General features: G+C 33.3%; 3 protein-coding genes across 4 annotated transcripts in view; 2 read left to right on the top strand and 1 right to left on the bottom strand.

Moving 5' to 3' along the window:
* Positions 1 to 3814, bottom strand: part of LOC130640741 (cilia- and flagella-associated protein 61-like) — a 41949-nt gene extending 38135 nt beyond the window's left edge. For both annotated transcript variants that reach the window (XM_057447269.1, XM_057447270.1), the window contains exon 1: positions 3622 to 3814. In XM_057447269.1, coding sequence (XP_057303252.1) covers positions 3622 to 3761 — 140 coding nt within the window. In that variant the 5' untranslated portion in view covers positions 3762 to 3814. The remainder of the gene's footprint in view (positions 1 to 3621) is intronic.
* Positions 3815 to 8585: 4771 nt separating this feature from the next.
* Positions 8586 to 27665, top strand: LOC130640737 (CLK4-associating serine/arginine rich protein-like). Its single transcript, XM_057447266.1, has 21 exons — positions 8586 to 8807; positions 9325 to 9422; positions 9656 to 9694; positions 13881 to 13940; positions 14104 to 14183; positions 14585 to 14672; positions 15058 to 15176; positions 15970 to 16007; positions 16562 to 16620; positions 16729 to 16807; positions 16991 to 17061; positions 17243 to 17284; positions 17942 to 18070; positions 18491 to 19207; positions 19645 to 19672; positions 20293 to 20353; positions 20444 to 20502; positions 24233 to 24279; positions 24653 to 24690; positions 24929 to 24984; positions 27176 to 27665. The coding sequence occupies exons 1-21, from the start codon at positions 8709 to 8711 to the stop codon at positions 27182 to 27184; spliced, it is 2016 nt and encodes a 671-aa protein (XP_057303249.1). The 5' UTR covers positions 8586 to 8708; the 3' UTR covers positions 27185 to 27665.
* On the top strand, positions 10544 to 13067 carry LOC130640740 (probable ATP-dependent DNA helicase RecS). The gene is made up of 3 exons (XM_057447268.1): positions 10544 to 11439; positions 11752 to 11812; positions 12253 to 13067. Exons 1-3 carry the CDS (start codon positions 10910 to 10912, stop codon positions 12259 to 12261), a joined length of 600 nt encoding a protein of 199 aa, XP_057303251.1. The 5' UTR covers positions 10544 to 10909; the 3' UTR covers positions 12262 to 13067.
* Positions 27666 to 27782: the final 117 nt, after the last annotated feature.

Below are 27782 nucleotides of genomic sequence, written 5' to 3'. Positions count from 1 at the left end.
GTAAGTGCTGTGATAATTTAGAAAACTGGGGAAGATTTAAAAAGCCTTGTTGACGATTGTAATTTAAATTGTTCCTTTCATTTGTTTCATCAGTTCTGTACATCTATTTTTTTTTTTGACAACTTCGCTCTTGCTGTAGTTGAGAGGAGTAAGATCAATCAAGTGTACAGCACACTATTACTCGTCCACTGGTTACTAATATTCTTCTCCTGTATCCAGTTCTAGCTGTTGTATAGGGATTTTCCCTTTATAGGGATGTATTTTCTAATTTAATTTAAAGTTGGGCTTATTACAAATCTTACCAAAAAAATTATAGCACAGCCCGAAAAACATAGTTGTTTCCAGTGGCAATCGCTCGGCAATAATTTTGACGCAATAGAGTGAAGCAACAATAGACAATTACATTAGTAGGCTGTTTAGTCAGAAAGTCGGACAACACATCAAACAAGTGAATCTGAACAGCCTCAACAGCTTTTTGCTGTCGCGAAATGAACCCGGGCCAGCAATTGTGATTGCCGACACTAATTTTGAGGGCTGTCGAGGATGGTGTTATCACAAGTGATAGTCAATTGTTTCAAGAGTAAGGGTGATGCCTTAGACGGAGGTATTTGTATAAAATTAAAGTTGGTTCATCAAGTAATAAAAGTTATTAAAAGGGGGATTGATAAATGACTGAAAATAATAATTAATACAGATAGGATGCAATTTGATTTTGTTGTTGATGCAATATTTTTACTCAGACAGCTTTAGGAAAACATTTAGGTAAGAGACAGAATCTTTAATCACTTTTGTAGACTTAAAGAAAGATTTTGATAGTGTGCCACATAAAGTTTTTTGTTGGATTATAAGAAAATTAGGTGTGAAGGAGTGGCTGGTTAAGATAATTCGGTGTATGTACAGCAAGGCCTTGTGGTTGCAGGAAAGAGATTAGTAATTCAATTTTTTGTCACACTTACATAAGAAATGCAGTGGTATTGCAGGTAGTTAAGAGCTGATATAGTTTGTATGCAATTGCAATAGTGAGATTTTAGACAACAAAATTGCTAAATATAACAATGAGTCATTCAAGATAGTTGAGAACTTGTCACTTAGGAGATATGACAGGTAGGGTGTTGGAAGGGTGTTAGAAGAAGAATATGTTCTGCTTAGAAAAAAAATATAGAGTAGCTTTCTTAACTAGCAAAGTCTTATCATATAAAGTAGGTTGTATGAGGCCAGTATAAAAAGTGTTATGTTGTACGGTTGTGAGATGGGCAGTAAAGCAGGAAGATCTTGACTGTTTAGCAAAGGAATGAAAGGAGAATGGTTAAGTGGATGTGTAACAACAGTTTAAAAGACAGAAAGAATTCAGATGAGCTAAGAAGCAGGCTAAGTATTCATATCATTAAATTTAGCCAGATAAGAAAATTGAGTTGTAGTCCTTGCAATTAAGCAAAAAGAAATTTGGCAAGAAATTACTGATCCAAATCAAAATTGCCTAAGCAGCGCTCAGCTTTTTTGCTGAGTCATTTTCCAGTGTTTTTAATAAGTTAAACAAAGGCCTTAACAGGAGGAAAACATAATGGTATGCAGTCTTCCAATGGCATAACTATTATCACAATATCTTTGGATATGGTTACATTTCTTTTTATGCTTGGCTGAGCTGTTCATATTTTTTTTCAAGTTTGATACAAAAGGCAATGTTTAAACTTAGGTACCCCAAACACAATAACGGAGCGCTTGAACTGGCAAGTGTCTCAGTTCTCACTTCTTTGTCTATGAAAGACGAATATTAATGTTTTTTTATATTCTGCAATCACAGTTCCCCTTTCATCAAAATTTAAGCGAAAACTTTATTGTGTAACAGCTTTAAACAAAAAGACTAAAAAAAGAATACAATAGAATTTTGTAATTAAATTTACATATAAATATTGCTTATTCCACAAGTAGTAACAAAGTTTAATTAATGACTGGTGTACAGAGGCAAAGGAATTTTTTTACTTCACCTTTCCGATTTTTTTTCCTGAATTTTTATATTTCAGAATCACTAACGCAAACATTATGGAAGCTTTGGGTGCGTGATTGGGTACTTTGTTCTTATAGATATAGGCATGTTTACCTCTGCATTTATATTGGCAAGTTGGTCAGAGTACTAGGAAAGGATGAAGGAAGATAATTGGGTAAGAAAGTGTAGAGACTTGATAGTTCCTAGGGTAAAACCCAGAGGTAAACCAATAAAAACTTGGTAGGAGGTAATAAGGACTTGATCTAGAGGAATTCAAGCTTTTTAACAGTCTATGGATCAGATCAATAGATGATTAATATGCCCTATTTAATCGATGCTACCATGGAAAATGAATGTTGAGCTGATGCTTATAATAGCCAACATCAGGGTTTTGTACTTAGTCCTTTGTTGTTTGTTCTAGTGTTTGAAGCGCTGTCGATGGAGTTCAGAACAGGTTGTCCATGGGAGTTATTGTATGCAGATGATTTGGTTCTCATAGCAGAGTCGATGGAAGATTAGTAGCATTGCAGCCAAGTGTGACCTTGTAGTTGGAAAGTGGCCTTGTGGAGTTTGCAGGAAAGGGGTTAGTAGTAACTCAATTTTTTGTCAGACTTGCAAGCATTGGGTACATAAGAAGTGCAGTAGTATTAGTGGAAGGTTAAGAGCTGACATTCAGTTTGTATGCAAGCGTTGCAAAGGTGAGATTATAGAGAATAAAGTATTTCCAGCTTCAATGATGTACAACAGTGGCTGGTTAGATAGTTGAGATAGTTGAGAACTTCTGTTACTTAGGTGATATGTTGGGCAGTGAAGGGGGCGTTGGAAGAAGTGTTACTTGCAGGATAGGTTCTGCTTGGAAAAAGTTCAGAGAGTTACTTTGTTTGTTGACTAGCAGAGTCTTGTCAATTGAGTTAAAAGGTAGGTTGTATGAGGCCTGTGTAAGGAGTGTTATGTTGTACGGTAGTGGGACATGGGCAGTGAAGCAGGAAGATCTTGATCGTTTAGAAAGGAATGATATGAGAATGGTTAGGTGGATGTGTAACGCCAGTCTGAGGGACAGAAAGAGTTTAGATGAGCTAAGAAGAAGGCTAAGTATCCGTAGAATTAAAGATGTTATCCAGATAGGAAGATTGAATTGACTTGATAGTCCCTGGGGCAAAACCCAGAGGCAGACCGAGAAAGACTTGGCAGGAGGTTATAAGGAAATTTTGGTATGTTAATTGCCTAAGACAATATATTACAGCAGATAGCTGCTGAAGAAAAAACACAAAAGGGTTTATTATCAAGCATCAATTTATTGTATCTATTAGTTTTTAATGATATTTTCTGCCTTTATAAATAAAATTCTACAAAAATCTTCTGACATAATTTGACAGAATAATAATAATGGGTAGAATATTACGTTTGTGTATAAAACGTTAATGGTGCAAACAGAAAAAACAAAATATCACAACACATTGCACATAAAACCAAGATATAACATAAATGTTTTGTGTAGAAACAATAACTAACATGTAAGACATAAACTTTCCTAAATTCAAGAATTCTCAACAAATGGATTTAAAAAAACAACGGAGCTGCTAAAAACTTGTGTGAGCGTGATGAAGTTACATTCAAATGATACTGTATATACTTACATAATGTGCGCAATATGGACTCTTCCAAACAAGTCATAAGTTTGATTTGTGACAAGTTGGGATATTTCAGAAGCATCTAACGATTCAGTCCTTCGAGCTGAGATGGCAAGTTCTGACAGATTATTACTTGAACGAGACATTGAAATACTTTCTTTTTCAATAGATGGTTTAATGTATATATTACTGCAATTTTACTAAAGAATTAACAAAATATGGACTGTATATAATTAAAATTTGTGAAAAAAAAATCTTTTATAACTATGATCTATTTCTTTTCAGGCCATCAGCTACAGAAATCGTTTTAATTTCTGCTACAGAAAAAACCCTCTCAATTTCTGCTAAAAAAATCCCAAGGTAGTGATCCAAAGTTCAGAACAAAACTAATTGTACACAAGGCCTTCTAAAGATTACACAGAGCAGCCAAACTATTGTTTAATACAACAGTCAGAGCAGAAAGTATATTTTTATTAGTGGCAATGTCAGATTGCTAGTAAAAACTGGTGGAAATAACAATGACATTCTAAAGTTGCTCTAAGTGTTAAGCTTATGTATATAGATAGATGTGTTATGACAGGTAATTTATTGTTTCGCAGCTGCTTAACTTTCACTCCAATATATATAGTTTTTCATACGTGCATATTATATATCCAATAAACAAGTTGTAAATGTTTACAAGTTTGGTACATGTGCGTGCCATATTTTCCAAGTTTTTAACATTCCTGACAAAGTGTACACCCTGATTGCAAACTATGAAAAATCTTAAAAAAGAGCCTAGACATATTTTAAAAATAGCTTGATTGGGACTAGCTTGGTTCACTATCGTCTGTAATGTGACAGACACAAAATCTATACAATCATCTGCTTAATTGAGACAAAAGTACTTTTTTGATCATTTCAAAATGATGGGGAAAATGGGGAAAACCATCCACTTCCAAATTTTGTGCAGTCTGTAGGCTGGGATTATATTAAAGAGTTAGTGTTTAAAGAAAATTGTTTTACATCCCTCTGATTTTTACAATGATTAAGCTTCTGGTTATTTTATTTATAATTTTCTTCTAAATTTTTGTTTTTTTAACAAGTATATAGTTGTTATTTTCTTTTCAAATGCAAATGACAACCACCCAGGGAGACAAACAACATTATATTTGGGAGTTTAAAGGGTTTTAATCAGTTTTAAAGATTAACAAGACTTTTAAGGTTACTGTAAAGGAAAAAACTCACTTGATGAGTAATCTCGGAAAAATTCTTATAATTTATCAATATATACTTTTATATTTTTTTATGTTTTTTTGTTTCTGAATGCTTGATGAAAGACTGTTTTGATGGTGTTATTTTCATGAGATGGTAATTTTCCAAAAAGAAAATATAATGAAATAAACACACACCAATTTTTTTCACCATACATTTTAAAATGGCTTCTTTTTCCGTACGCGTAGTCGCAGACTTCTCGTTTTCGTACCATTATATTCAGCATAAACTAAATTCAAAAAGGTTTCCGGTTTTTTTTTCTATACCGTTGTTATGAAATTATTTGTAATTATATTCGATAGTGAAGGTGAACTATCTAAAAAATATTATTATGTATATTTTTATATCGGAGTTCCATATTACGCATAATGTTTGCAAAAAAATATGCTCAACTCATGTGTTATATCCTTCACACCTTTTTTTCAAAGGTGTGAAGGATAAAAGTCTAAAAAGGCTTTTTCCAGTAAAAAGGGATGCTCCAAATATTTTCATAGAATATAAAATATGTCATTGGAAAGAGAATTTTTTTTCTGTATGTCATGAATTTTTTGTAAAAAAACCTAAAAAAAATTGTTTCCTTTACAGTAACCTTAAAGTAATATATTTTCAAATATTTTTTTGATGTTCTTTCTCCTTTATGATGTTGTTTTAATATCCTAACATATTTTTCACTAATGGACATATATATGTACGCACATAATTACTCATCTGATCTCACCTCTCCCTGTGCACTTTTGTCCTGATACCCTTTCTGATACAGTTATAATGAACATTTATTAAAATCTCAAACACTTGCAAAAACATCTCATATGAATGAGTGACATAATTTCACCTATTATTAATGAAAACAATTTGAAACTGTAGAAATGTAAAAAGATAACTTTAGATGGGTATGCACTTATTGTTTCCATGGAAGGTACTACCAACGAATGACGATGCTAAAAAAGCTCCTCTTTGACCTACAAAATCTCTCACCACTGAGCCTGAGAAGTTTAAATTTGTCAATCCAGGATAGAAAGAGGCCAAATAATAACTTATGAACTTCGAAAATTACCACATTACTTGTCTCAGAATATTTTAAGGAGGGTTGTAGCTAGAACCCGCAGGGAGAGCTAGCTGTCACATCCAGTTGCCCATTGTCTGTCCTAGAAATAATATAAATCATTCATGCTCCGAGAAATTGGTGAGTAGTAAGAAGTTTAATATGCAATAAATATACATATATACGTATAATAGCTACTAACAGCCCAAAATATATACATAAATATACATATATACGTATAATAGCTACTGACAGCCCAAAATTTAAAAGCACAGAACAAAAAGATTTCGGATTTCCCTAAAGCGGCATGGCTTGTTTGTTTGTGTTTACATATTTTTCATGGAAACTGCACGACGTTTGATACCCCAGGGCCGTGTACCAGCTTTTACTCTCTTTGAAAATGAGATATAAATTAATAAAAATCTAAGACATATAATGCTTTGAAATGTGTCTAGCTTCCTAACGATGCTCTCTGTTTATAATTTTACTATAGATACGAGAGGTTTATATAAGTTAGAGGCTTTAACTTAAAATTAATTGCCTTTTTAAATTTATAATTGTACAATGTATAAAAACCGCTTGATATCACGTGCGCGCATCCAACACTGAAGGACACGAAATCATGTGCGCAGTATGTGAAATGGCGCCAAAGTAATGGTGCATCTTCTTTGCGTAACGATATCCAAAAAGACTTTCCACTTTTTTTCTCTACATCAGCATTGTCCAACTCTTCCCGATTCCTGCAGTGCAGCAGCAGTATTTTAGATATTTTAGTTTTTCCGCTTTCCAAGATTCCTAAAAAACTTTGATTTTTTGTCCTAAGTAACATGTCAAATCAAACTTAATAACAAACAGTTGTGGAGAATCAATATTATTAGCCTGTTTTCAGCTAGATAATTGCGATACATATGTATAATAAGCTCCTCATCATAGAGCTAATTTTACAGTGGAGTTCTTTTTTTATTTTTAGATTCCATTATATTAATCTTCCTATAGTCATGTATATGTTCTGCCCGAATTATAATGAATTCTGCGCCCTCCCAGCAGCTTGCTCTGATATAAACAGGTCAGAAAATACATAAAAACAACACAATAGAGCAGGCTTATGTGCAACACTTTTATATTATTTATATTCTTATTAGTGGCATGCCCAGAAAAATCGCTTTGCTTTTAGACAACAATTACAATTCTTTCCACTGGGAGCCATTGGATGTTGCCAGGAGTTGTCTAGTAGAGCGCAGGCCCTAATTAAGTCTGCATAGCTCAAAATGAGCATTAAATACTCTAGGACTCTCCATGTAAGCCATGGCCCCTCCTGGAAATAATAGACAGGATATATCCCTCGATATTTGTGAGGCTAGCAATGTATATAAAATATGCACATCTATCTACTTATCTATCTAGCTACACTTTTACGTTATTCCTCACTTATAGAACAAGCATAATCGCTACCATCCGGATTTTATATCATTCGTCATCACCTCTAACAATCAAAAAGTTTAGTGAAATTTAGTTACTTCAAAGTATATTATGTCGAAATGCACTCACAAGAGGAGTTTAGACTAAGAATTACGTCAAGAGTGTTTTTCGCTATGCCTAGTGACAATAATTAGTCAATGTTTCATTCACAAAAGTTCGACGAAAATGCCAATCACAACCTGCAGCAATTTTATCAGCGTTCATAATCCAGTCACCACGACATAATCAGGGCAAAAAAAAAAACAATCAGCCCATGCGTACGTAATCCAGCTGTCCTGTTTATAAACAGGTTGTTTTCATAATCTGCTTCCATAGCATGTTCTGCTTCAATATAAAAACCAAAACAATAATGGTGAACAGCTACTGCACGAAGTGAAATATTAAATTAGCAGCATATTGACCTACTTTATGGCACACATGGTCTCACATTGTACTGTATAGAAAATGTCATACCCTCACAGTTGCACATCAATCTTCTCATCAGTGAGCTGTTCAGGTCGTTTGTTCTGTTAAATATACAAGTTTCGGTTCTGGTGAAATTTGTTTTTATTCTTTATGCAATGAAATAATCATCAAAATGTAAAAACGTCATTGATGAAGGTCCATCTACAGAATTTCCATGAAAAAATTTTACAATGCAGGTCACATTTATGACAAATTGACAAACTAAAGGAAGAATACTTCTACAAGTTCTACCATTGTATATCATATACCAAAAAGAGGCCCAGAATAATATGCTCCTCCAAGTTTCTCTTCTGCACAATGCAGCAAACAACAAGTAAGACCTGCCCTTAGTTTTTTACAGTTACGCCTCTGTAGAACTGTGTCCGCGACCAGCATTTTTTAAGCTTGTCTTTGACGACTTCTGTGATTTACAACTCCATTAAAGAACCACTAATGCTCATATCCAATACTTAAACAATGTTTTTGCTTTCTATGACCCATTTTAATGGTTTAACTGAAAATTATTATAGTATGCTATATTTTTTCTTCTGGCAAGCTATTCTATTTATATATATAAAAAAAACAATAAGCCAAATTAGATTTTTTTTTAAATTTTAAAGTCAATATTGTAAGATTGTTGATATTGCAACATAATTAGAACGATAGATCGCAGTGTTCATAGTGCTCAAAAATTTTATTTCGATAGTAGGATGGATCGTATTCTTCGTGCATGGTGCACAGTCGATGGTGTTAAGTGTCTGGATCCCAGTACTGTACTATTCATTCTTTCAGCTTATTAACAATAAACAGCACATTTTTAATTACTTTTTAGGAATATCTTTTTTAACAAACAGTTAAATAATAAAAAATCAAGATGTGGCAGGAGGCAAGGAAACAAGAAAAAAAGTTGCGGGGAATTCTCATTGATTATAAAAAAAGGGCTGAACGAAGGCAGGCTTTTTACTCAAAAATGGTAGGTAAAGATTTTACTTTTCATTTTCACACTTATCAGCTTGTTAATTTGTTTTTTTCCTCTGTTTATTGTGTTTGCGTTTATCTTGATTATTTTGTGGTAAAACTAAAATTCTTTTAGTTGTTGGTGTAAAACGAAGCCACAAGAAACTTATGTAATGTTATTTGTTTCTATAAAGCCATTCTTGTCAAATAAAATTTGTTATTGGAGCTTATTTTTTAAATACAGATCATTATAAGTGTATAAGAATATTTATATACAGGTTAATAAGCAAGTAAAACATTATCTTGAGGGAAGTACAGCTAACTTAAAAACATGGGTGTCCAAAAAAGTTCTAATTGTAACAGAAAATAATGGCAAGTCGCCTACAGTAATCCCAGACTACTGTTGTTACTGTATTAAAGTGTGTAAAATTTTTCAAGCTGACTTCATATTCAGTTTTATTGAGTACTTTGGTCAATATCAGGGAAATGTAGTATACTAAAATCATAATTTATCTTCATTTCTTTTGCTTTAGAGAATGGATCCTCATCAGTTGATTAGAATCCATGGTCAGAAATGTAAATTTCATATGCTTGGAGAAAGCTCATCTGTCAACAATACTGATGGCCAACTGTAAGTGTTGATTTTGGTGTTGTTGATGTTGTTGTTGTTGTTTCACAGGCAGATCTTTGATTTTTAATTATCAATTGCAATTGAATCACAGAATTCTGCATTCCCAGCCTGGTAAATAAATTTACTTCTCAGAGAAAACCTAATAAAATTTTTAATTAAGAATTAAATATAAACGCTAGATTAATTTCTGGGTTACTTTTTTCGGTTTTTGTTACTGTTAATCTGTATTTTAGTATGCCCTGGCAAGGTGACGAAGACATACTGATCGACAGGTATAGTGAAATTAGTAATGGGCTACCAGTACTAGTAAAGTTGATGGTGCAAATTCTGGAGGTTAATGTAGATGTACATTGAAATCAGGCTAACAAATACTGTTCATTCCAGTTTTGTCCTGGTTCTATAAGTTTGTACAGAAGGACCAAATTCTCTTCTAATTAAAACTACATAAAACTTGCATCGTTGCGATAACAACTATAGTTTCCTTTTTTAGCAATCCTTCTTTATTATTTCTGAATGTCTCATCCAACTCAATCTTTTTTATCTGGATAACCTAATATAACTACATACTTACCCTGCTTCTTAGCTCATCTGAACTTTTTCTGTCAAACAAACTGGTGTTACACATCTACCTAAATCATTCTAAAATCATTTCTTTCTAAACAGTCAAAATCTTTTTGCTTTACTGCCTATTTCTCACTACCGTATAACATAACACTTCTCATGCAGACCTCGTACAGCCTACCTTTCACCTTAATTAATTTATTAAGACTCCACTAGTTAGCAAAGAAAGAAACTAAGTTTTTCTGTCCCAAGCTAACTTTTTCTCCTCTGTTCTAGCCAAACACCTTCATCAGTGTATATACTTCTTGCCTACTTATTTTGATCAGCCTTCGTTGTTTCTCTTGCTTTCTTAAACACATCTGCAAATCTGTTTCTCTCTGCTTCTGACTTTGCTTATGGGGCTGTACAAGAACGCTTCTAAGTAATTACTTTTACTACGACCTGACTTCCACTCTTTCCAAAGTTTCATCTTTTCCTTTATACACTTGTCAATCTCAATTATTCCACCCCAGGTCTGCCAACCTCGAACCCAGGGCCTGTAGCGTTTTTTGATATGAGGATGAAACGCGTACGAGGCCCTGGTACAACAGACTGAAATTCGCCCAAAATTAAGCATGCAGAGAAACGTAATGTATGCGTGACGTTTTCGATCGAAGATGGTGTTCTAGTGGCGGGAGGGTACTTTAGCCAGCGCTACCTATAGCTACACTGTAAAATTACAGAGTAAATACAACCCTTAATGGCTTTCTAGTCATTTTGTGGTGTATGATACATATAGTATTGTATAGTGGAAACAATCCACTAACTATAGGTTTTTGTGATTTTCTGGGATAGCCACTTTAAATGTTTATTATTATTCTTATTTTAAATATTATAGAATAGACTTTCTTAATTTTACATCTACGTCAAAAATAACAGATGATGCGATGGAACCCTTCGCAATTTTGGAGAAAATTCAAAGATCTCTGGAGTGTCGAAATTTTCCTGACCTTAACTTTAAACCCAAACAAGTCAAGTGCTTGGAGTCCATAGTAAGAGGACAGGATGTCATTGGGGTGTTTCCAACAGGATATGGGAAATCTTTAATTTTTCAACTGTTACCAGATGTCATGAGAAACAAAGACGAAAAATCTTCAATTGTCATTGTAATCACTTGTTTAAACGCAATTATGGAAGATCAAGTGAATTTTCTGAAAAAAGTAGGAATGACTTGCTACATCCTACGTGACTTAAATTTTGAGGAGAATGCTGTACAGACGTTGTTTGAGGATATCTGTCTGAGTGATAAAACAGAAGATGTCTTACCATCATTTGTATTGGATGGTCATTGTGACTTCCTATTTTGCCATCCAGAGGCTATATTGAGTGAGAGAGGAAGAACTTTGATGAAAACGAAAATTTATCAAAAAAATGTCAAAGCTTGTGTCATTGATGAGGCTCACTGCTTGAACACCTGGTAAGTACTACTTTATTTATATAGGTATATATATAGCTACAACTTTAAAAAAGTTAAATATTATATATATATGTATATATATATATATATACAAGAATAATTTCTCTAATAAGGAAATATGCAATAATGTAATGTTAATTGCAAAATGCTAATAAAATAACAAAGACAAGAATATCTGTACAACAACTGAATAACAAAAATGTATATATATAATATAAAACAGATATAAAATTATATATAACTAACAAAATTATTATATATAACTAACAAAATGTTAATCCTAAAATATATATATATTTCTTTATCTTTAAGGGGAAAAGAATTTCGCAAAGAATTTGAAAACTTGGGCGCAATGCGAGCTTTTTTTAGAGAGGTACCTTTTATCGCACTTACAGCTACCGCAACAGAAAAAACACTGGCTAAAATAAAACATATACTTGGAATGAAAACCCCAACAATAATATCTGTTAATCCAAACAGAAAAAAATGTATACATGATTACCTTTTTACTTGCACCGCCTTCTATTAGTGAAACTGTGTTAAGTCTTTGAAAAAGTGATAGCTTTTCCCATTTAATATTCATTAGGATAGAGTATATGAAGCAAAACTTGACTTTTGCAACTTCTGGCAATCTATCGGGGCTAAGTTGTAATCCAGATGTAGCAGCAAATACATCTATTAAAAATGGCTGAGATACCTTCAACTCATTCCAAATTGCCTCAATACTAAAGTTATTCATATCTTCAAATAATGTCCCATATAAAACACTACCATTCTTTTTCTTGCATAATTCTTTTGACTTTCTTTCAATAGATGCTGTGATGATACATTTTTGTGAGAAGTAAATGCTGGGTATGAGAGATGAGATATTTGCGATTGTACTTGGTATTCTTAATTTACCTTTCTGATTGATATGGTCAACTTGATCTTCACTTAATAGTCTTGATTGAAATACAAATCTGTCTTTATGGTACACAGACTTATCATATTCCACTGTTGAATTCTGTAATGTGCTTCCTGCTTTTTCATAAACCAGTTGTTTTTTTGGTGACACTATAAATCAAGATAGTAAATTTGAAGAATATATATAAAATATAAAAAAGTATACATGTATATGCATAGTATATATAAAAAAGATATATGTAATTTTTAAAACATAGGTAAGAAAGAATGTATATTTTACCTCTGAGTTTCTTTGTGGTACATTTTTGTTCTGGTGACGATATTACCCTTTTCACACTGCAATTTTTCCGAAAGCTTATCTGTGCATTCCGACACAAAATCTTAAATTGTACAAAGTTTTCAATTTTTCTTTCACATTTACGACAGATTATATCATTTATGTTATCAGTTTGCACAATTGTGATACCCACAGTGCCTTGTATTTTCTCTTGAAGTTGTTTTGATGTTCCAATATTTCCAAAAATTTGACTAAATCGTTTTAAGTCAGTCTCAGCACACAGTCTACACACTTTATCACATCCACTATAAACTTTATGTGGTGTGATATTTTCTTTCCCTTTGCCTAAAAACAAAGATTTATATTAGTTGTTATTTTTTGTATATATATATTTCCTTTTATTTATACAGCTAGCTATACTTTATTTCCTAAAATATTTTTTAATGCTCTAGCTAGTATTCTTATCCCAAAAAATTGTCAAATAATATCCCTTGAATTGTGACATAAAAAAGATTACTTGTCATTGTTGTGCATCTTCAAGCTAGCTAACAGTATCTAGCTAGTTAGCCAGCATACATACTAAAAAAGTTGCATCTAAACCAAGTTTCTGTTTACTTTTTAGCATGTGAAAACAAAAATTAAATTGCAGTTTTTTTAAAAATATAAGTATTGTGTCCCAACAAAAGGTGAGAAGTACCTGCTACTTTCGTTAGCAGGACAGATGTTCATCGCACCATTCCATTTGACTTGTCAGCTGCCTTTTTCCCATCAGTGAAACAACAAAAATAATGTTTAAAAATTTTGAACAGCACCGATAAATTTGTAACGATGCAAGGAAAGTCAAAAATAACGTGAATTAATAAATATTTTCTTCATAAACAAGTTACCAAAAAATCTGCGTAATGCTCATCGCCATATTTGTTGTTACTATAAAATGCTGTGCTTGCAAAAAATACTTCTGCATTTATTATCTTTTTAGCATAATTTAAAAAAGCCGTATACGCATTCTCATTGGTTGAGTAAGTCTGTTGTACCAGGGCCTCGTACGCGTTTCATCCTCATATCAAAAAACGCTACAGGCCCTGGGGTCGAGGTTGCAGGTCTGCCTGTCCAACTGGTCCTTTTGTCTACTAACAGTTATGCTGTGTAAAGGAACAAGCTAGTACAATTGCTAGTACAAATTCAGTAAAGCTAGTACAAATTCAGTCAGGCCTGCTGAGCAAGCTTTTCTTTTGATAACTTGAATACTGTTTTGTTTTAGGTTTGATGTGAGAGCACATCTTGATTTTATACCAGAAAAAAAGGTTGAAACTAAAGAGAGGTAAAATATCATCTTCGATTCTTACCTAAGTCAATATTTTTATGTCGGTAGTAATTTGAAATTACTAATATTGAGGGATAAAGAACTGCAGGTGCATCATTTATATGGAGTGTACATACATAAAGCAAACTAAATAAATAAATATAAAACAATACCGTTTTAGTGACCCCGAAGACGAAAAGTTTGAAAGAAAATGTAACTATGAAAGATACAGAACACTTGTGCAAATAGATGCAACAGGAGGTACTAAAAAGCAAGGACAAAATCAAAGTCCTTATTTTTTTACATCAGGATTTTTTTAAGCATGCTTTGAATTACCAGTTTTTATTTTGATAAACTTAAAAACATTCTTTGTAACCCCTTTTAAGAAAGAACTGTTTATTTTGTTTACTAGCTACTCTAATAAAAATTGGTTGCTGTATTCATTATTGTTCTAAATTGAATATATTTTAAGTCCTGGCTGATATATTTACAGGCAATATACCTTCTGGAATGATATATGTTTTTTATTGAATTTTGATGTTTTGATTTAAATCAAAGCCAAAAGCAGTTAATCTGAGCTAAAACGTGTTTTTGAGTTTCATCAGTCATTATTCTTTCTTTAAGTATAGTAACATTGTGTTTTACTGTTTTTTTTGTTTTAGCATCCGAAGAAAGCTACTTAAAACAGTTAGAAGCTGAGGAGGCATTTGGAAGAAAACAGGCTGAACAGGCCCAGCTGGAGAAACAAAAGTAAAAATATACTATTTGATTTGCTTAATTTTGCAAACTTGATTAATTAAGTTTCAAACTTAATTAAAATTTTTGTCTAATTTTTTTGATGGCCTGACTAACCCTTTTTGCTTCTTAAAAACAATAAAAAATACAACTGGGAATAATAAAGTTAAAAAAAGACATATTTCCCAATTAGCCAGAAGTTATACACTAGCTAAAAATAGTAAATTGCAAAGAAGATTTTAAATTTTATAGATTAAAAAGTGTTACTATATACTTTGAAAAATCTATACCGGATTTTTGAAAATTTGGGTTTTTAGTTATGTTACCAACTTAGAGCTCAGTTCTCTTTTAATCCTGCTAGTCAACTTAGTCTTGTCTTGATAAATACTAAAATGTTAAGATCTGCAAGTAAAGCAAAAGCAAAAATCCATTACAAATATGATGATTCCACAGCTGTGTCGGATGATGATGATAGGGATGATACTGATGAGGAAAGTGATGGAGAGTTGAGTGATATAGGTATGTAAAGTTTTGGCTACAGTTTGATTTCTCTAAGTATCTCTCAAATTTGCTAAGATTCGCAATCACAAGATGGTTTTTTTTCTTGGATAAATGTTTCTGTTTTCTTATTTAATAAAGATTCTCTAAATTTTTAACATTCAAAATTTGCGTTAACATATTTTTACCTGATTTTAAGAAGGAGCAGCAGCTATTTTTAACAGTTATTTAAAAAAGCAGCCACCATAACTATAGGCTATAGGGTATAGGTATGCTTCTAAGATGTGACCACTTATTTACCTAAACACTTTCATATGGACAATTAAAGCAGTTTGTGTGGTTAATCAAATTCTACCTATTTCCTGTCTTATTGAGGGAAATAAAAAAGGTGGAATATAAAAAATTTTGTGCAATTGATAATAAGGAAACTAATTTTCGTTGTGAAAATTTATACAAATTATTTTTCACTAGTTTTATCAATTTCGTTAAAATTGGTTTCTGCACAAATTATTTGGGAAACTCAATTGACAAATTTCGTGAAATTTTTATTTTTATTTTTTTTTTTTTAAATTACACTAATTTTTTTTATTATTTTTACTGATTTACTTAGAACGACATAAATGTGAATATCAATTTTAGCAGTCTTTATTTTATTTTATGTGTACTACATAAAAGTCTTTAAAATAGTTCTCGCAAAATTTAAATTTTATCCCCAAATCATTTCTCGGAAAAATTAGTTCTCCCAAAAATTATTTCCTTAAGATAGGTATCTGCGAACAGTGTGAATCATACTAACAAATTATTTTATTTTTAGATATTAACGTTAATGTGTTGGAGTTGACCCAGGAACAGGTCAGTTTATTTTTATTTACAGCCTTTCTTATTTAATTCGCACTCACCAATTCCTGATTCAAATACTATTATTAACAAAGTCAGCAGGAAAAAGACATTGCATTTCCTTACTTTTTTGCTGACATGAAAAATTTGAATTAGACAGGCTGATTGTAAATAATGCATTTATGTAAACTGTGAAATTCTCAAGCCAATACAATGTTGTCTGTCTATACACAAAACAGCGTGCTTTTTTGTACATTATAACAACATTGTATTTTTAATAATCTACTTGTCAATTAAAAATATTTCTGAGAATTGAGAAGTTTTAATAGCTCTACACTTAGAATGCCATGCCATTTCTACACTTAGAATGCCATGCCATTTCTACACTTAGAATGCCACGCCATTTCTACACTTAGAATGCCACGCCATTTTTACACTTAGAATGCCATGCCATTTCTAACAGTTTTAATAGACTTATATTACCAATTTCTGACATATGACAATATTTTGATGAGTATGATTATTTTATTTCTTGGACCGTTTGACACAGATTTTGGTGTGCGTTTTAGACAAATCACTTGGATGCTTTAGCCACGAGATATGGTGTGGGATATGGACAATATTGCAAGTCAGTAGAAACTAAACCATCAGCTTTATCATTTGCTTTTATCTAGCCACGAATATAATTATGTTTTTGCACATACTGTATATTAACAGAAAATTTTCCTTCTTCTAGGCAACTTTTACTTGAAAAGAAAGAATTTGAATATGTAAAGTTGCTTGAAGCAGAAGAGGAAGAACGTTCAAAAATGCCTGTAAGCCGTTTTATTCCTTTGTTTCTTGATGTTCTACTTTGCTCCATGGATTTATGTATTGTGATTGACCTCACTGGTTATAAATTAAAAAGACACGTAGTGTTGTGTGTGAAAAGGTAGGTGAAGTTAAACTCAATGTAATCGCAGTTCTTATGTTGAAATGCGATGTTATTTTGAATTTAGGGCAGAAAGGGGAAGTCAGCTCGAAGGTGTTTGCGAATAAAGCAAAAAACAATGCGTGGATCACCCCTAAGGTAAAAAAGAATTCATTGTTTATTTTTTAATGTGAATTGTATTTGTTATTTTCTGTTGTTGCTATCGATTGTGGTGTGTGTGGAGTTATTTTCCGTGGTGGTATTGTTGTCGTTTTTGTTGGTAATGATGATCGTGTTATTTCTATTAGACCTTTACAAGAACTTATATGGTATATTTTAGCTTTGCTGTTCAGGAAGACACTTCAGCACAAGACAATGATAGGTATATTTCATGTTTTTCTAACAGAAACATTGTGGTCACACTTTTGTCACTATTACGCACAATTCAAATATTAACAAACTAGAGGATAATGCACCATTAATAAAGTTTGCTTTAAAGCAGCGTTTTCACGATTCAAATAGGAACCTGCTTTTAACCAGGTAAATAAATTTGAGTAATCTCAAATTTTTCACCAAATTTAAAAGAAAGTCTCCATTGTTTATAATATGTATATTATCTGTGTTAAATAGGATCTTTTTTCAAAGCTTTAAGGAACTTTGCAGGGATTTTGTGTTGAAAATAAAATTTGAAAATTTGAAGATAAAAGATTTTAAAAGAGAAATGTAAAAGGTAATAAAAAATGTGAAAATTTTGCATTAAAACAGCTTTCGTATTTAAGACGTTTTTTTCCTTGTTATTTTAGAGATTGAAAAAATAGGGGCGTTATATGAGTAATCTTGGGTTAATTTCTTTTTCATTATTAAAAGTACTTCAACAAATTGTTTCAACCTCAAGTTCAATCGTGTAAACGTTGCTTAAAACGCCTTTCCTGTAAATTGATTTGCGGTTGGCCTAAAACAGTATCGTGTGGCTTTTCAACTAAAATACGGAGTACGTGTTTCATTGAGATTTTAGGGTATGACTTGTACTTTCTTTAAGGGAAAGCGATTCATCGTCATCCTCTCGTTCTAACTCGCCCATCGTTGAAGAAAAAATTGAATTCATAACTGAATTCGGAGGTGATATTGTAAAAGACGAAAAAATTCCGAAAGTAAAATCGCATCCTCGGTCGGTATATAACTTTTTCCCTTTTTTTGTTTGTCTGTTTTTATGGTTTCAGTTGCTTAAATTCTACTGTTTTTACTCTTGACTTTAATAAGGATCCTTCAATTGGGTTCTTAGTTTCTATGCAACACATTGTGCGAATTAATTCTTTAAAGAAATTCAAATACTTCCATTTGTTGTTTTTGGTTGAGCATAATAAATGTTTGATTCAGATCTGATTAAATTTTAAATAAAGGATGTTCATGTATAACTCTATATTTTTATACCTATTCCTATTTTATTTTTGCTAATTATTTCTCTTGTTTTCTTTCGTTTTATGTTGCTGTTATCGATTTGCTGTTCCATTATGGTACGTTATTTTTTGCGTTTGAACTTTACTCATACTTGTTAAAACTGTTTGCTGTTATGACTTTAATCAAATAGAAAAAAAGACGATTCGCACCGAAACCGTTCTAGCCATAGATCTCGCAGTCGATCTAGGTCGAGAAATAAAAATAGTAGACATCGTAGATCCAGATCCCGTGACAGACACAGACACAGATCCCGTTCACGTTCACGTTCTGGCAATAAACACAAATCACGTTCACGTTCTGGGGATAGACGCAGACATAGTAAACGCTCAAGGTCTCGGTCACGACACCGCTCACATAGGTACTCTAGGTCACGTTCGCGTGATCGATCAGAGAGACATTCTAATAGTCGGCATAGGTCGCATAGGTCTCGTTCCAGTAGTAGCAGCTCACGTGAGCGATCCAACTCAAATAAAAACTCAAAATCTTCCACGCGCAAGGATAGGTCTCGAAAGGATTCTAGATCACGCTCACAGTCAACTGAAACAAGAGAGGAAAGATATAAGAGATCAAAGTCTCCTGAAAAATCCAAAATAGACAGTAAAAGACAATCCCGTACTAAATCGCGTTCGCAAAGTCGTTCGAAAGAAAGACGTTCGCGAAGTCGTTCAAAAGAAAGACGTTCGCGAAGTCGTTCAAAAGAAAGACGTTCGCGAAGTCGTTCAAAAGAAAGTCGTTCGAAGGAAAGACGTTCGCGAAGTCGTTCGAAAGGAAAACGTTCGCGCAGTCTTTCGAGAGAAAGTCGCTCACGATCAAAGTCCCCACATCGAGCAATTATGAAGAGATTAGGGTAAGTGGAAATTATTTTCCTAAATTAAACTAATTTCACAAAACGCTAGGACTGACTTAAATTTACGAAACTTACATTACAACGCGCTAGGGCTGGTTTGAATTTACGAAACTTACGTTACAACGCGTTGGGGCTGGTTTGAATAAACGAAACTTGCGTTACAATGCGCTGAGACGGGTTTGAAAATACAAAACTTACGTTACAACGCGCTAGGACTGGTTTGAATTGACGAAACTTACGTTATAACGCGTTGGGGCTAGTTTGGATTAACAAAACTTACGTTACAACGCGCTGGGGCTGGTTTGAATTTACGAAACTTCTGTTACAACGTGCTAGGGCTGGTTTAAATTTACGAAACTTACGTTACAACGCGCTAGGGCTAGTTTGTTTAGCATAAATAATAAGTAAGACACCCATGTATTGTTTTCTTTTTTCAGTACTAACAAAGCTACACCAGTTGATAAGGTAAATTTTCTTCTATTTACTTTCATTGTTGGGTTGTCACTAGGTCAGCAGACTCGAAAATATTGTCAGGCAGTCAGCAGATTGATTTCATCAGAATGACGGGATGAAATTTAAAAGTCGTGCTTTCGTGTCTCTTTGAATTGTTGCCTGAAAACATTTTTATGAATGAATGTTCATGAATGTTTTTATAAAAGGCATGGGAAATTAATTTCAAGATCTTTTGAGACAGTTGCACTTTTTGGCCATTTTTTAATGCTGGCGTGGAAGTGCTACTTTTTTAGATGCGTAGGTTAGATCAGTAGCCTTAAAATGCACTAGTTGCATGTCCCCATTACAGAATAATCCACCGAAATTTGGGAAACCGCTGACATCAGCAGCAATAAGCTGATTTTAGGAGTTGATTTCTAACCAAATAACCTGAGATCCTAAGTCCTAATTTCGCCGTAGACGTTAATAAGTTCAAATTGCGTAGAGCTATTGCGGAAATCGTCTATAAACTATTTGTAGTGACGAACTTCGAAATTTGCCAACTTGTATCAATACGTTTCGTCAGGGATTGTTGATTGTTAATTTATAATTTTTTTGGTGGAAGTCCATCACGTAATTTATTTTTGTTGCAGAATAAATTGACACCACGTGAAAAAATGAAACTTAGAATGCAGAAGATGTTAAACAAGCAGAGTGAGGGTTTTGTTTGTTTGTTTCCAATTACATAACCCTGATTTCCTACAGATGATATTTATTATAATGTTATTTGTTATAAATCTTTAGTTAAAGTTGATAAGAGGGAAGAGCAAAAAAAACAAATCGCAAAAGATCAAGAAATGGAGGTAAGACACCATTTAGATTAGATATACACGATTCATTTTGTTGAATCCTGGTTGCCGGATTCGAAAACCTTCATTTTGTATCACCCTTGTTTGATTCAATTTGTCGAATTCGCGATTTCAAAAGTTAGACATGTTGGACATAAAAAGTTGGGGAAAAAATGTATCAAAAATTGCAACCCTATAAATCGAATTTTGCAAATTGTGTTGCGTATTATCAGCCATTTTCAAATGCAGCGTTGGAGTTTAACGAAATGAATCGTTTATCACCCTCTTAAAAATATTTCTGTCGTAATGTCGAAATGTTTCTTCTTGTATCAGTTGTTCTCTCTAATTTTTATCTATATTTTTTATCTAATTTTTATTATCTATCTTACTAATTCTTAATGGCACTGTCCTGAGTGGGTGTCAATTTTTATATACATGATTTTTGAAGAAGTCTTCATGATTAAAATGAAATTGAAGTTTATTGTCTGAAAGTTGTGTTAACCCATAAAACGACAAATAATTGTTTTTTCCAGTTTCCAGTGAGTGTTTATATTCTTCTTAAAGTTTTATTTAAGTATATTCCACTTCAACTTAGCATATAATTATTGCACATATTTTTATCCCAGCGCAAAGTGTTTCTACACTCAATGTCCATCTGCCATCATGAAAATACCCCAGTGGAGCTACAAATAGCGCATCGTAATCTGTTGATAGAATGATTAGTTGTTTTGGTAAAACAAACACGTCGTTTGTAAACATCTTTAATGAAGCTGAGGTATTCGTGGTTGTTCTATACGCCACTGACACTTCAAACTCTTCTCTTTCTTTTGTTTGGTCAGTGCGACCAATATTAAATGTTAGAAACAACTTCTCTTTTGATTGTGTTGCTTGGTACCCACCGGTGGCATCAACTCGTCTTTCAGGTACGTTACGAATTTCTGAATAAGACTGTAAAAATCCGTCTGTTTTGTTTGCTGACAGTGCAAATAAAGAATGCTTCAAGTCGTGATTGTTGAAATCGAAAGTTACGGCAGTCCAACACGTAGTGTCGTAATAATCATTTTCGACGAATACAGGCGACGGTAACTTTCTAATGTTCATAATTGTGTTCACAAGATTTCCATTTTCGAGCATGGCATCTATTGTTCGCAAGATGATGCTTCTGTAGTAAAATATTAAAGATATTGTCATGTGCGCATGCGCCAATTTAGATGGATGGTAAACCGTATACATGGTTAAGTTCTTTTCGTAGATTCTGTAACACGTTTATTTCGTCTAAACTCGCAGTTGTACTTAAGGCAAACAAACAAACCGCAAATGTAAATAAATGGTCTCGGCTCCCATGTTATTGTGTGCACGATGTTTAACATCCATGTGCCGTGGTGAAGAGCGTTACCGTCGCGCAAGTTGACTTTTTTATTGCTTGCTAAAAACTAACTTATCCTTAGCCCGATGCCAGTCCTCTTTTTTATCTAAAATTGTGACCATATGTTGTGATGAAGCTGAAGTTGTGAAGACAACATCTTAACGTTTTATGTTAGCATATTATAACGGCACATATGTGTATACCTCCACGTATTGACTCAACATGCAGTGTCCATCTCCCTTTTGAGAAGACACCAAGTGGGATTACTTGCAAGCCAGCACTTCGTGATGTGATATTATACTTCGCTTCAACTAAAGCATGTTTTATCATCTCTATAGATGTATAAGTGTTTGGTTCTCCCCGAAACGCTAACGATACTTCTCTGCTCTGTTGGTTTTCGTTGCGTGTCACGTTAAACGTTAAATAGAGATGTTCGTTGGCTTCGCTTGTTTTGTAACCTCCAGTCATATCAGAGCGAATCTCTGGAACATCTTTCCATCCATCCAATACCTGTTTAAATCCTTTGCTCGCGTTAGCTGACAAAGCAAAAAGAGAGTGCTTTAAGTTGTAATTGTTGAAGTCGAAAGTTACGGCCGTCCAACAAGTCGTGTCGTAGTGGTCGTTTTTTACGAATTTTGGAGACGGCAATGTTAAGTTTAAATATTTTTTGTCGTTAGTGTCTTCATCTACAAGTGAATCTAGTAGTCTAAGAAGCACTCTGGTGTAGTATGAAATAAGTGATAAAGCCATATGCGCATGCGCCAGAATTGACGGATGATCTTTGGTGTACATGTGCTGTAATTCTAATTTTTCCGTTGAATGGTTGGTCATTGGTTCTATGTTTATACATGTTAAGTTATAATATTCCGCATTATCTTTCACGATGTCTTCGTTCAAGCTGTGTCTCTTTGCTGCGAGAAGATTCTTTGTGTAAAATATAGTAAATAATAAATCTAGGCGGTTAAATTTGGAAAATACACTTCTTGTAAATCGTTCGACCGATGTTCCATTCGTAAAAGATGCATCGTTGATGTTGAACTCCCATAATGCAATATCGAATGTTTCATTGTCTTCTAGATATTCGGTCCAGCATCGATCAAAATAATCTGTAGCTACACCTCCCACGGCTAAAACGCGACGAATCATTTTGCTACCCGTCACGTTTCCTATTGTTTTATTCCACCAATCAGCAAGCGCATAATGGTAGATGTTCTCTATGTTGTTTTCACCGAGGTCCGCACCTACACTCACAGATTCTCCAAATATATATAAATTTACATCTTGTCCTGTCAATGCTTTCAGGAATTGTTTTTTAATGGCTTCCTCTGAAAGTTTTCCATGATTAGATACACTTTCTTCGATAACTTCCTCAGTTAAAAACATGCTCTCAATACTTGGGTAGTATTTATTGTATGACCACAGCTCAGTCGCTGGTCTCTCTATTTGCACTCGCAGCTTACGCAGCATTTCTATTCGGTCCATATATGGAGTGACGTAGCATATCAGGACAATATTAGCAAATATTTTAAATAAACTACGGTTAATTAACATATTTGCTCTCACAAAAGTAGTCGCACTTGTTTGTCCAATCAACTGTAAAATACTATAATGCCGAACAGTGTAATCATGTTCTGTATAATTCTGTCTAGTTTTTGTTATTTTACCAGCAGTGTGAAAGCATGTTGCGCGTACTTCACAACTTTGTGACAGAAGTATTTTTCTGTAACGCGTTTTATTCACAAATGTCACAAAGTTTAATTCTGCGAAATATCAGAGAGTCTTAAGCCGCGAAATTTTATTCGCGGGAATGTTATTCGCAGGAATGTTATTCGCAGGAATGTTATTAGATTTAATCATAAAAATCCATTCCGCGATATTCTTAGATCCCAACCCTTGAATAAAGTTAAAATAAGAAGTCTGAACTTTAAAGTAATACGAAACTTAATTTTTAATCATCCGCGAATATAAAAGTTTGCAAATACCACTAAACTTAGTCAACCGCTTAATATTGCTAAAGTGCAAAAATTTTGCGGTTTTTCGAATCACAAAAAGTTCCACTGAACTTGGTCAACTACTCAGTAATTTACAGTCTTTCTCTTGCATAATATACTATTTTATTATATCGTGAAAAATTGAAGCTCATGGCGTTTGTCAAAATTTTCTAATCGCAGAGAGCGTTTTTTCTACAAACAAGAACATTCCAGCAGTTGAAATATACACAACTACAAACATTATTTAACAGACAAATTTTGTATCGTTCTGGACAGTTCAATATCCCTATTATTTTTAAGGAAGAATTGTAGTTTATAAAACTTCAATACACATTTCGTAACACACTACGAATGCAATCCTACTTCAATGTTTTTTCTGTTGTTTTAGGAGAGAGATATACAGATATACGAAATGAGCCGTATGATGAGAATGAGGTATTTATGCTGCTTACACTAGCGTAAACGTTAACTACCTTTTGTTGTTGTTGTTACTAAACAAATTTATTCATCCTGATTGGCTTTATGAATTTTTTATACTTGATTCTTGTTAGATTTGTAGCTACAGTTTAAAACAGGGACCTTTATTTGAAATTGAAAGAAATGTGTTGGTCTCTCCGTGAACCGGCTTGCTTGTCATGCAAGCTAGAGTGATGTTGCATTTCTTTCAACAAATTTTCCTTTGAACAAAATAAAGCACCAGCAAAGTATGTCCCTATAATATCCCTTATCCCCCCCCCCCCCCCCCCCCCCCCACCTTGCCCTTTTTTTAATAAATAAATTATTTAGAATAATTACTTCTTTATTGTAGAGACCACGATAATAGGCGTCGTTCTCCGTCCCCTAAAGGTAGCGTACCCATTCGCATTTGTGTATTTGTGTGAACTGTAAATATGGAAGTACTATCTTACTTCGTGTAATCCGTCAATAGAACTGTAGTTACTTCTGTGTATTTTTTTATCGCATTTCTAATGTGAAAACGAGTCATTGGTCAGATTTTTATTTTAATTGAGGCATTACATGCTGTTAGATTTCTTTCTTGTTCTTGTCCTATGTTTGAATGACCAAAACTTTTAAATTTTCATAGGTCATTTGCCAAGTTATGATGCAGCGAAATTTCGCTACAAATCTCGCAGTCGCTCGGTAGGTTTTTGCCGCTTAATATTTTAATTTTTTCTTTATCTGCTGTCTATTAAAATGCCTTTTTAAGCATTATGTTTAAGCAAAGTAAGGCTGAAATCGTTCAAGTCGGATCATAACCAGGTTGCGAGGTCTGTGCCCCCGATCAAGGGGACAAACCTCAAGCGAAGTCTGTACTTTTGACCCCGGGCTTATAAGAAAGTTTGTAAAAAACGACCAGCCCGAAGTGGGTAAATATAAGAAACAGAAAAAAAAGAAACAACAGAGGTTATAGAAAAACAGTTTTAGGTCCTGCATTGATACCAGATATGTATATATTCTGACGTAGTCAACCTGTGTAAATATGAATAATAATAATAATAATAAAAAGTCATTTAAGTTTCGTACGATAAAAGACGTGACAATGGTTTGATTCCGATTGACAAACCAGCCTAAGTGAGCAAGCAAACATGTAAGTTAGTCTTTCCTAAAATTGATTTTTACCGGCTATGTTGTTTTAATGTCAAATTTAAAGCCGTGGCTTGAAAGTACAGACTTCGCTTGAGCTTTGTCCCCTTGATCGGGGGCACAGACCTCGCAAACTGGTTATGACCCGACTGCGTCTTATCTATAAAATTAAATTCATTATGTAAACAAAACAAATTAGTATTTCTGAAGTAACAAAATCGAACCTGCTTTTTTTCTCGGTGTCTTGGAAAGAACAACTTCACAAAAAAATGTTTTTTAATTTTTTGTTTGCATAAGAAAATCTTTCAGTCACAGCGCAGCATCAAAACCGGTCAGTATTCGTTCGATAGTCAACAGACAACAAAATATTCTGTTGCTTACAAAAAATGTATAGAAAGTTGAACAAAATTTGGTATTAGCCCAAGTCAAGCTGCGATTGGTTAAATTGAAGATAAATGTTTACATCATAGCTAATCTAGCGTGAATTCGGTGGCTAATCTAAAATTAGTGAAGTACATGTGTTTTCAACTGTTCAGTGTGACTTCGACGTTAGATAAGTTATGTTAAGGCCCAATATGAGATTATTAGTTTATTCCATTTCATATAACGGTTAAAAAATGCTAAAAAATTACGAACAAAAAGGCGATTGTTTCTGGATAGTAGAACCAAAAATTGATGTACAACATCATTTTGACGAAACTATCTACCTTGTATTTCTCACTCTCTCTTTTCTCTTTCTTTCTGTTTCTGTAATACACTGCTCATATTCTGTAACAAATAATTACATTTTTTCAGTTCTCAGGAAAAGTAAAATAAAAATATTCACAAAAATGTCTACTTTCTTTGTGTTATTTGTGTGATGTGATTTGTCGGACATGAACACAAACTGATGGAAAGCAAATAAAACAATAAAAATAAAAAGAACGAAGAGTTTACTTGCGTAGCTACACCTAAAAAAACACAAAAGGTTTAATAAAAAACACCGTCAAAGCCTTCTTATTATCTCAGATGTATGTTAAACTCAATAAAAATTTAAAAATATAATTTCGGTGACGAAAATACTTTTTGCAAGTTAAGCCGCTACCTGTTCTAAAGTATTCTTTATATTCTATATATAATATTCTTTCCATATGAGATGTATACCCGTCGATAATGAATTTTACAAAAAAACATAGTTTTTGGTAATTTGCTTTTTTTTATTCCTTAAACTACACGCAACGATAAAAGAGGCTCCTCTAATGCAGTCGATAGCGGTAATAGAATTACCCCTATCGACTGCATTGGAGGAGGTTTAGTCTGAAAATTTAATAGCTTGTGTGAACAGGTAAGGCTGACTCAGTAAGGCTAACCTGCCGAAAGTCGCGAAACCTGAGCTAATTAAATAAACCCAATATCATGCTTTCGTAGACTAAATTTTCCGCCTTGGGATTACAAACTACTTTTCTTGTAAACTACTTTTACTCTTTGAAGGATTATTAACGCAAATATTAGTGCGATAAGAATCACGCAACTGAACCCTTTTATTTCCTTATATGTATCCTAATGTTTCCATTGAACGTCCCCGTTATTTTGACGCCCCCAATAAGCGCCTTTACAAACCATGAGTTTTTTTAACAAAAGGTAACGTTTTGAAAGAAAACTGGTTAAACAAGTCGAATCTCGAAAAATTAAACGTGTTTGTCTGTGTTAGATTTTAAAAAGAAAAAGTGTTATTATCTCTAACGGGATGCTGTTCCTTCATTTGTAGCCGTCCTAGACTTGCGACGTCGTGACAAAACCAAACCGTTAAAAGAAGTTCGTGACGTTGTTACATGACGCCCATCTTGGAAACGTGAAATGTTGCTGAATGAGACGTATATGGAATTATGTCGATAGAAAATGAGACTTTGACACTTCAGAACTGTCGTGGTTAGACTTGATTTCCCAATTTTTTTATATCACCCATATATTGTGAATTGGTGACTTTGCTTATACTTATTTGTCTAGTCAAGTGGCGTCTGTGATTTTTCACGTATCTTATTCTTGAGGCGATAAATCTTTTGAGTAAACATATCGGATTTTTATTTTAACAAACGTCTCTTGGTTATTTATCACGGAGATTTTATACCTTTGCTATGTCCCCGTTATATTTTGTATATGTTTACATGACACTCCAACGGCTAGTTTGTTTCTCAAAACAAAGTGGAGATTATTTTATCAATATATCAGTAAATATAGTTGTAGCGTGATTTCGTCAATGGAAGTTCTTTTTTCTTTTTTTTTTTTGAAAGTTTCTAAACAAATCGATTAAAATTATTGTTGTGAGTTCATAAAACTTTAACAACTTGTAGACATATTACATAAATATTTAGTCT

The sequence above is a fragment of the Hydractinia symbiolongicarpus genome, chromosome 4 (assembly GCF_029227915.1).
Source record: "Hydractinia symbiolongicarpus strain clone_291-10 chromosome 4, HSymV2.1, whole genome shotgun sequence".
Taxonomy (NCBI): domain Eukaryota; kingdom Metazoa; phylum Cnidaria; class Hydrozoa; order Anthoathecata; family Hydractiniidae; genus Hydractinia; species Hydractinia symbiolongicarpus.
Note: the sequence above shows the minus strand (reverse complement) of the source record. Positions and strands in the feature narration are given on the sequence as shown.

Bases quoted from the DNA above. Each gene is read 5' to 3' on its own strand.
- LOC130640737 (XM_057447266.1), top strand. From the start codon at position 8,709: ATGTGGCAGGAGGCAAGGAAACAAGAAAAAAAGTTGCGGGGAATTCTC. The intron at 9,423-9,655 runs GTAAGTGTTGAT...TCTGTATTTTAG, and splicing joins AACAATACTGATGGCCAACT to TATGCCCTGGCAAGGTGACG. The intron at 13,941-14,103 runs GTAAAATATCAT...ATACCGTTTTAG, and splicing joins AAGGTTGAAACTAAAGAGAG to TGACCCCGAAGACGAAAAGT.
- LOC130640740 (XM_057447268.1), top strand. From the start codon at position 10,910: ATGGAACCCTTCGCAATTTTGGAGAAAATTCAAAGATCTCTGGAGTGT. The intron at 11,440-11,751 runs GTAAGTACTACT...TTTATCTTTAAG, and splicing joins GCTCACTGCTTGAACACCTG to GGGAAAAGAATTTCGCAAAG.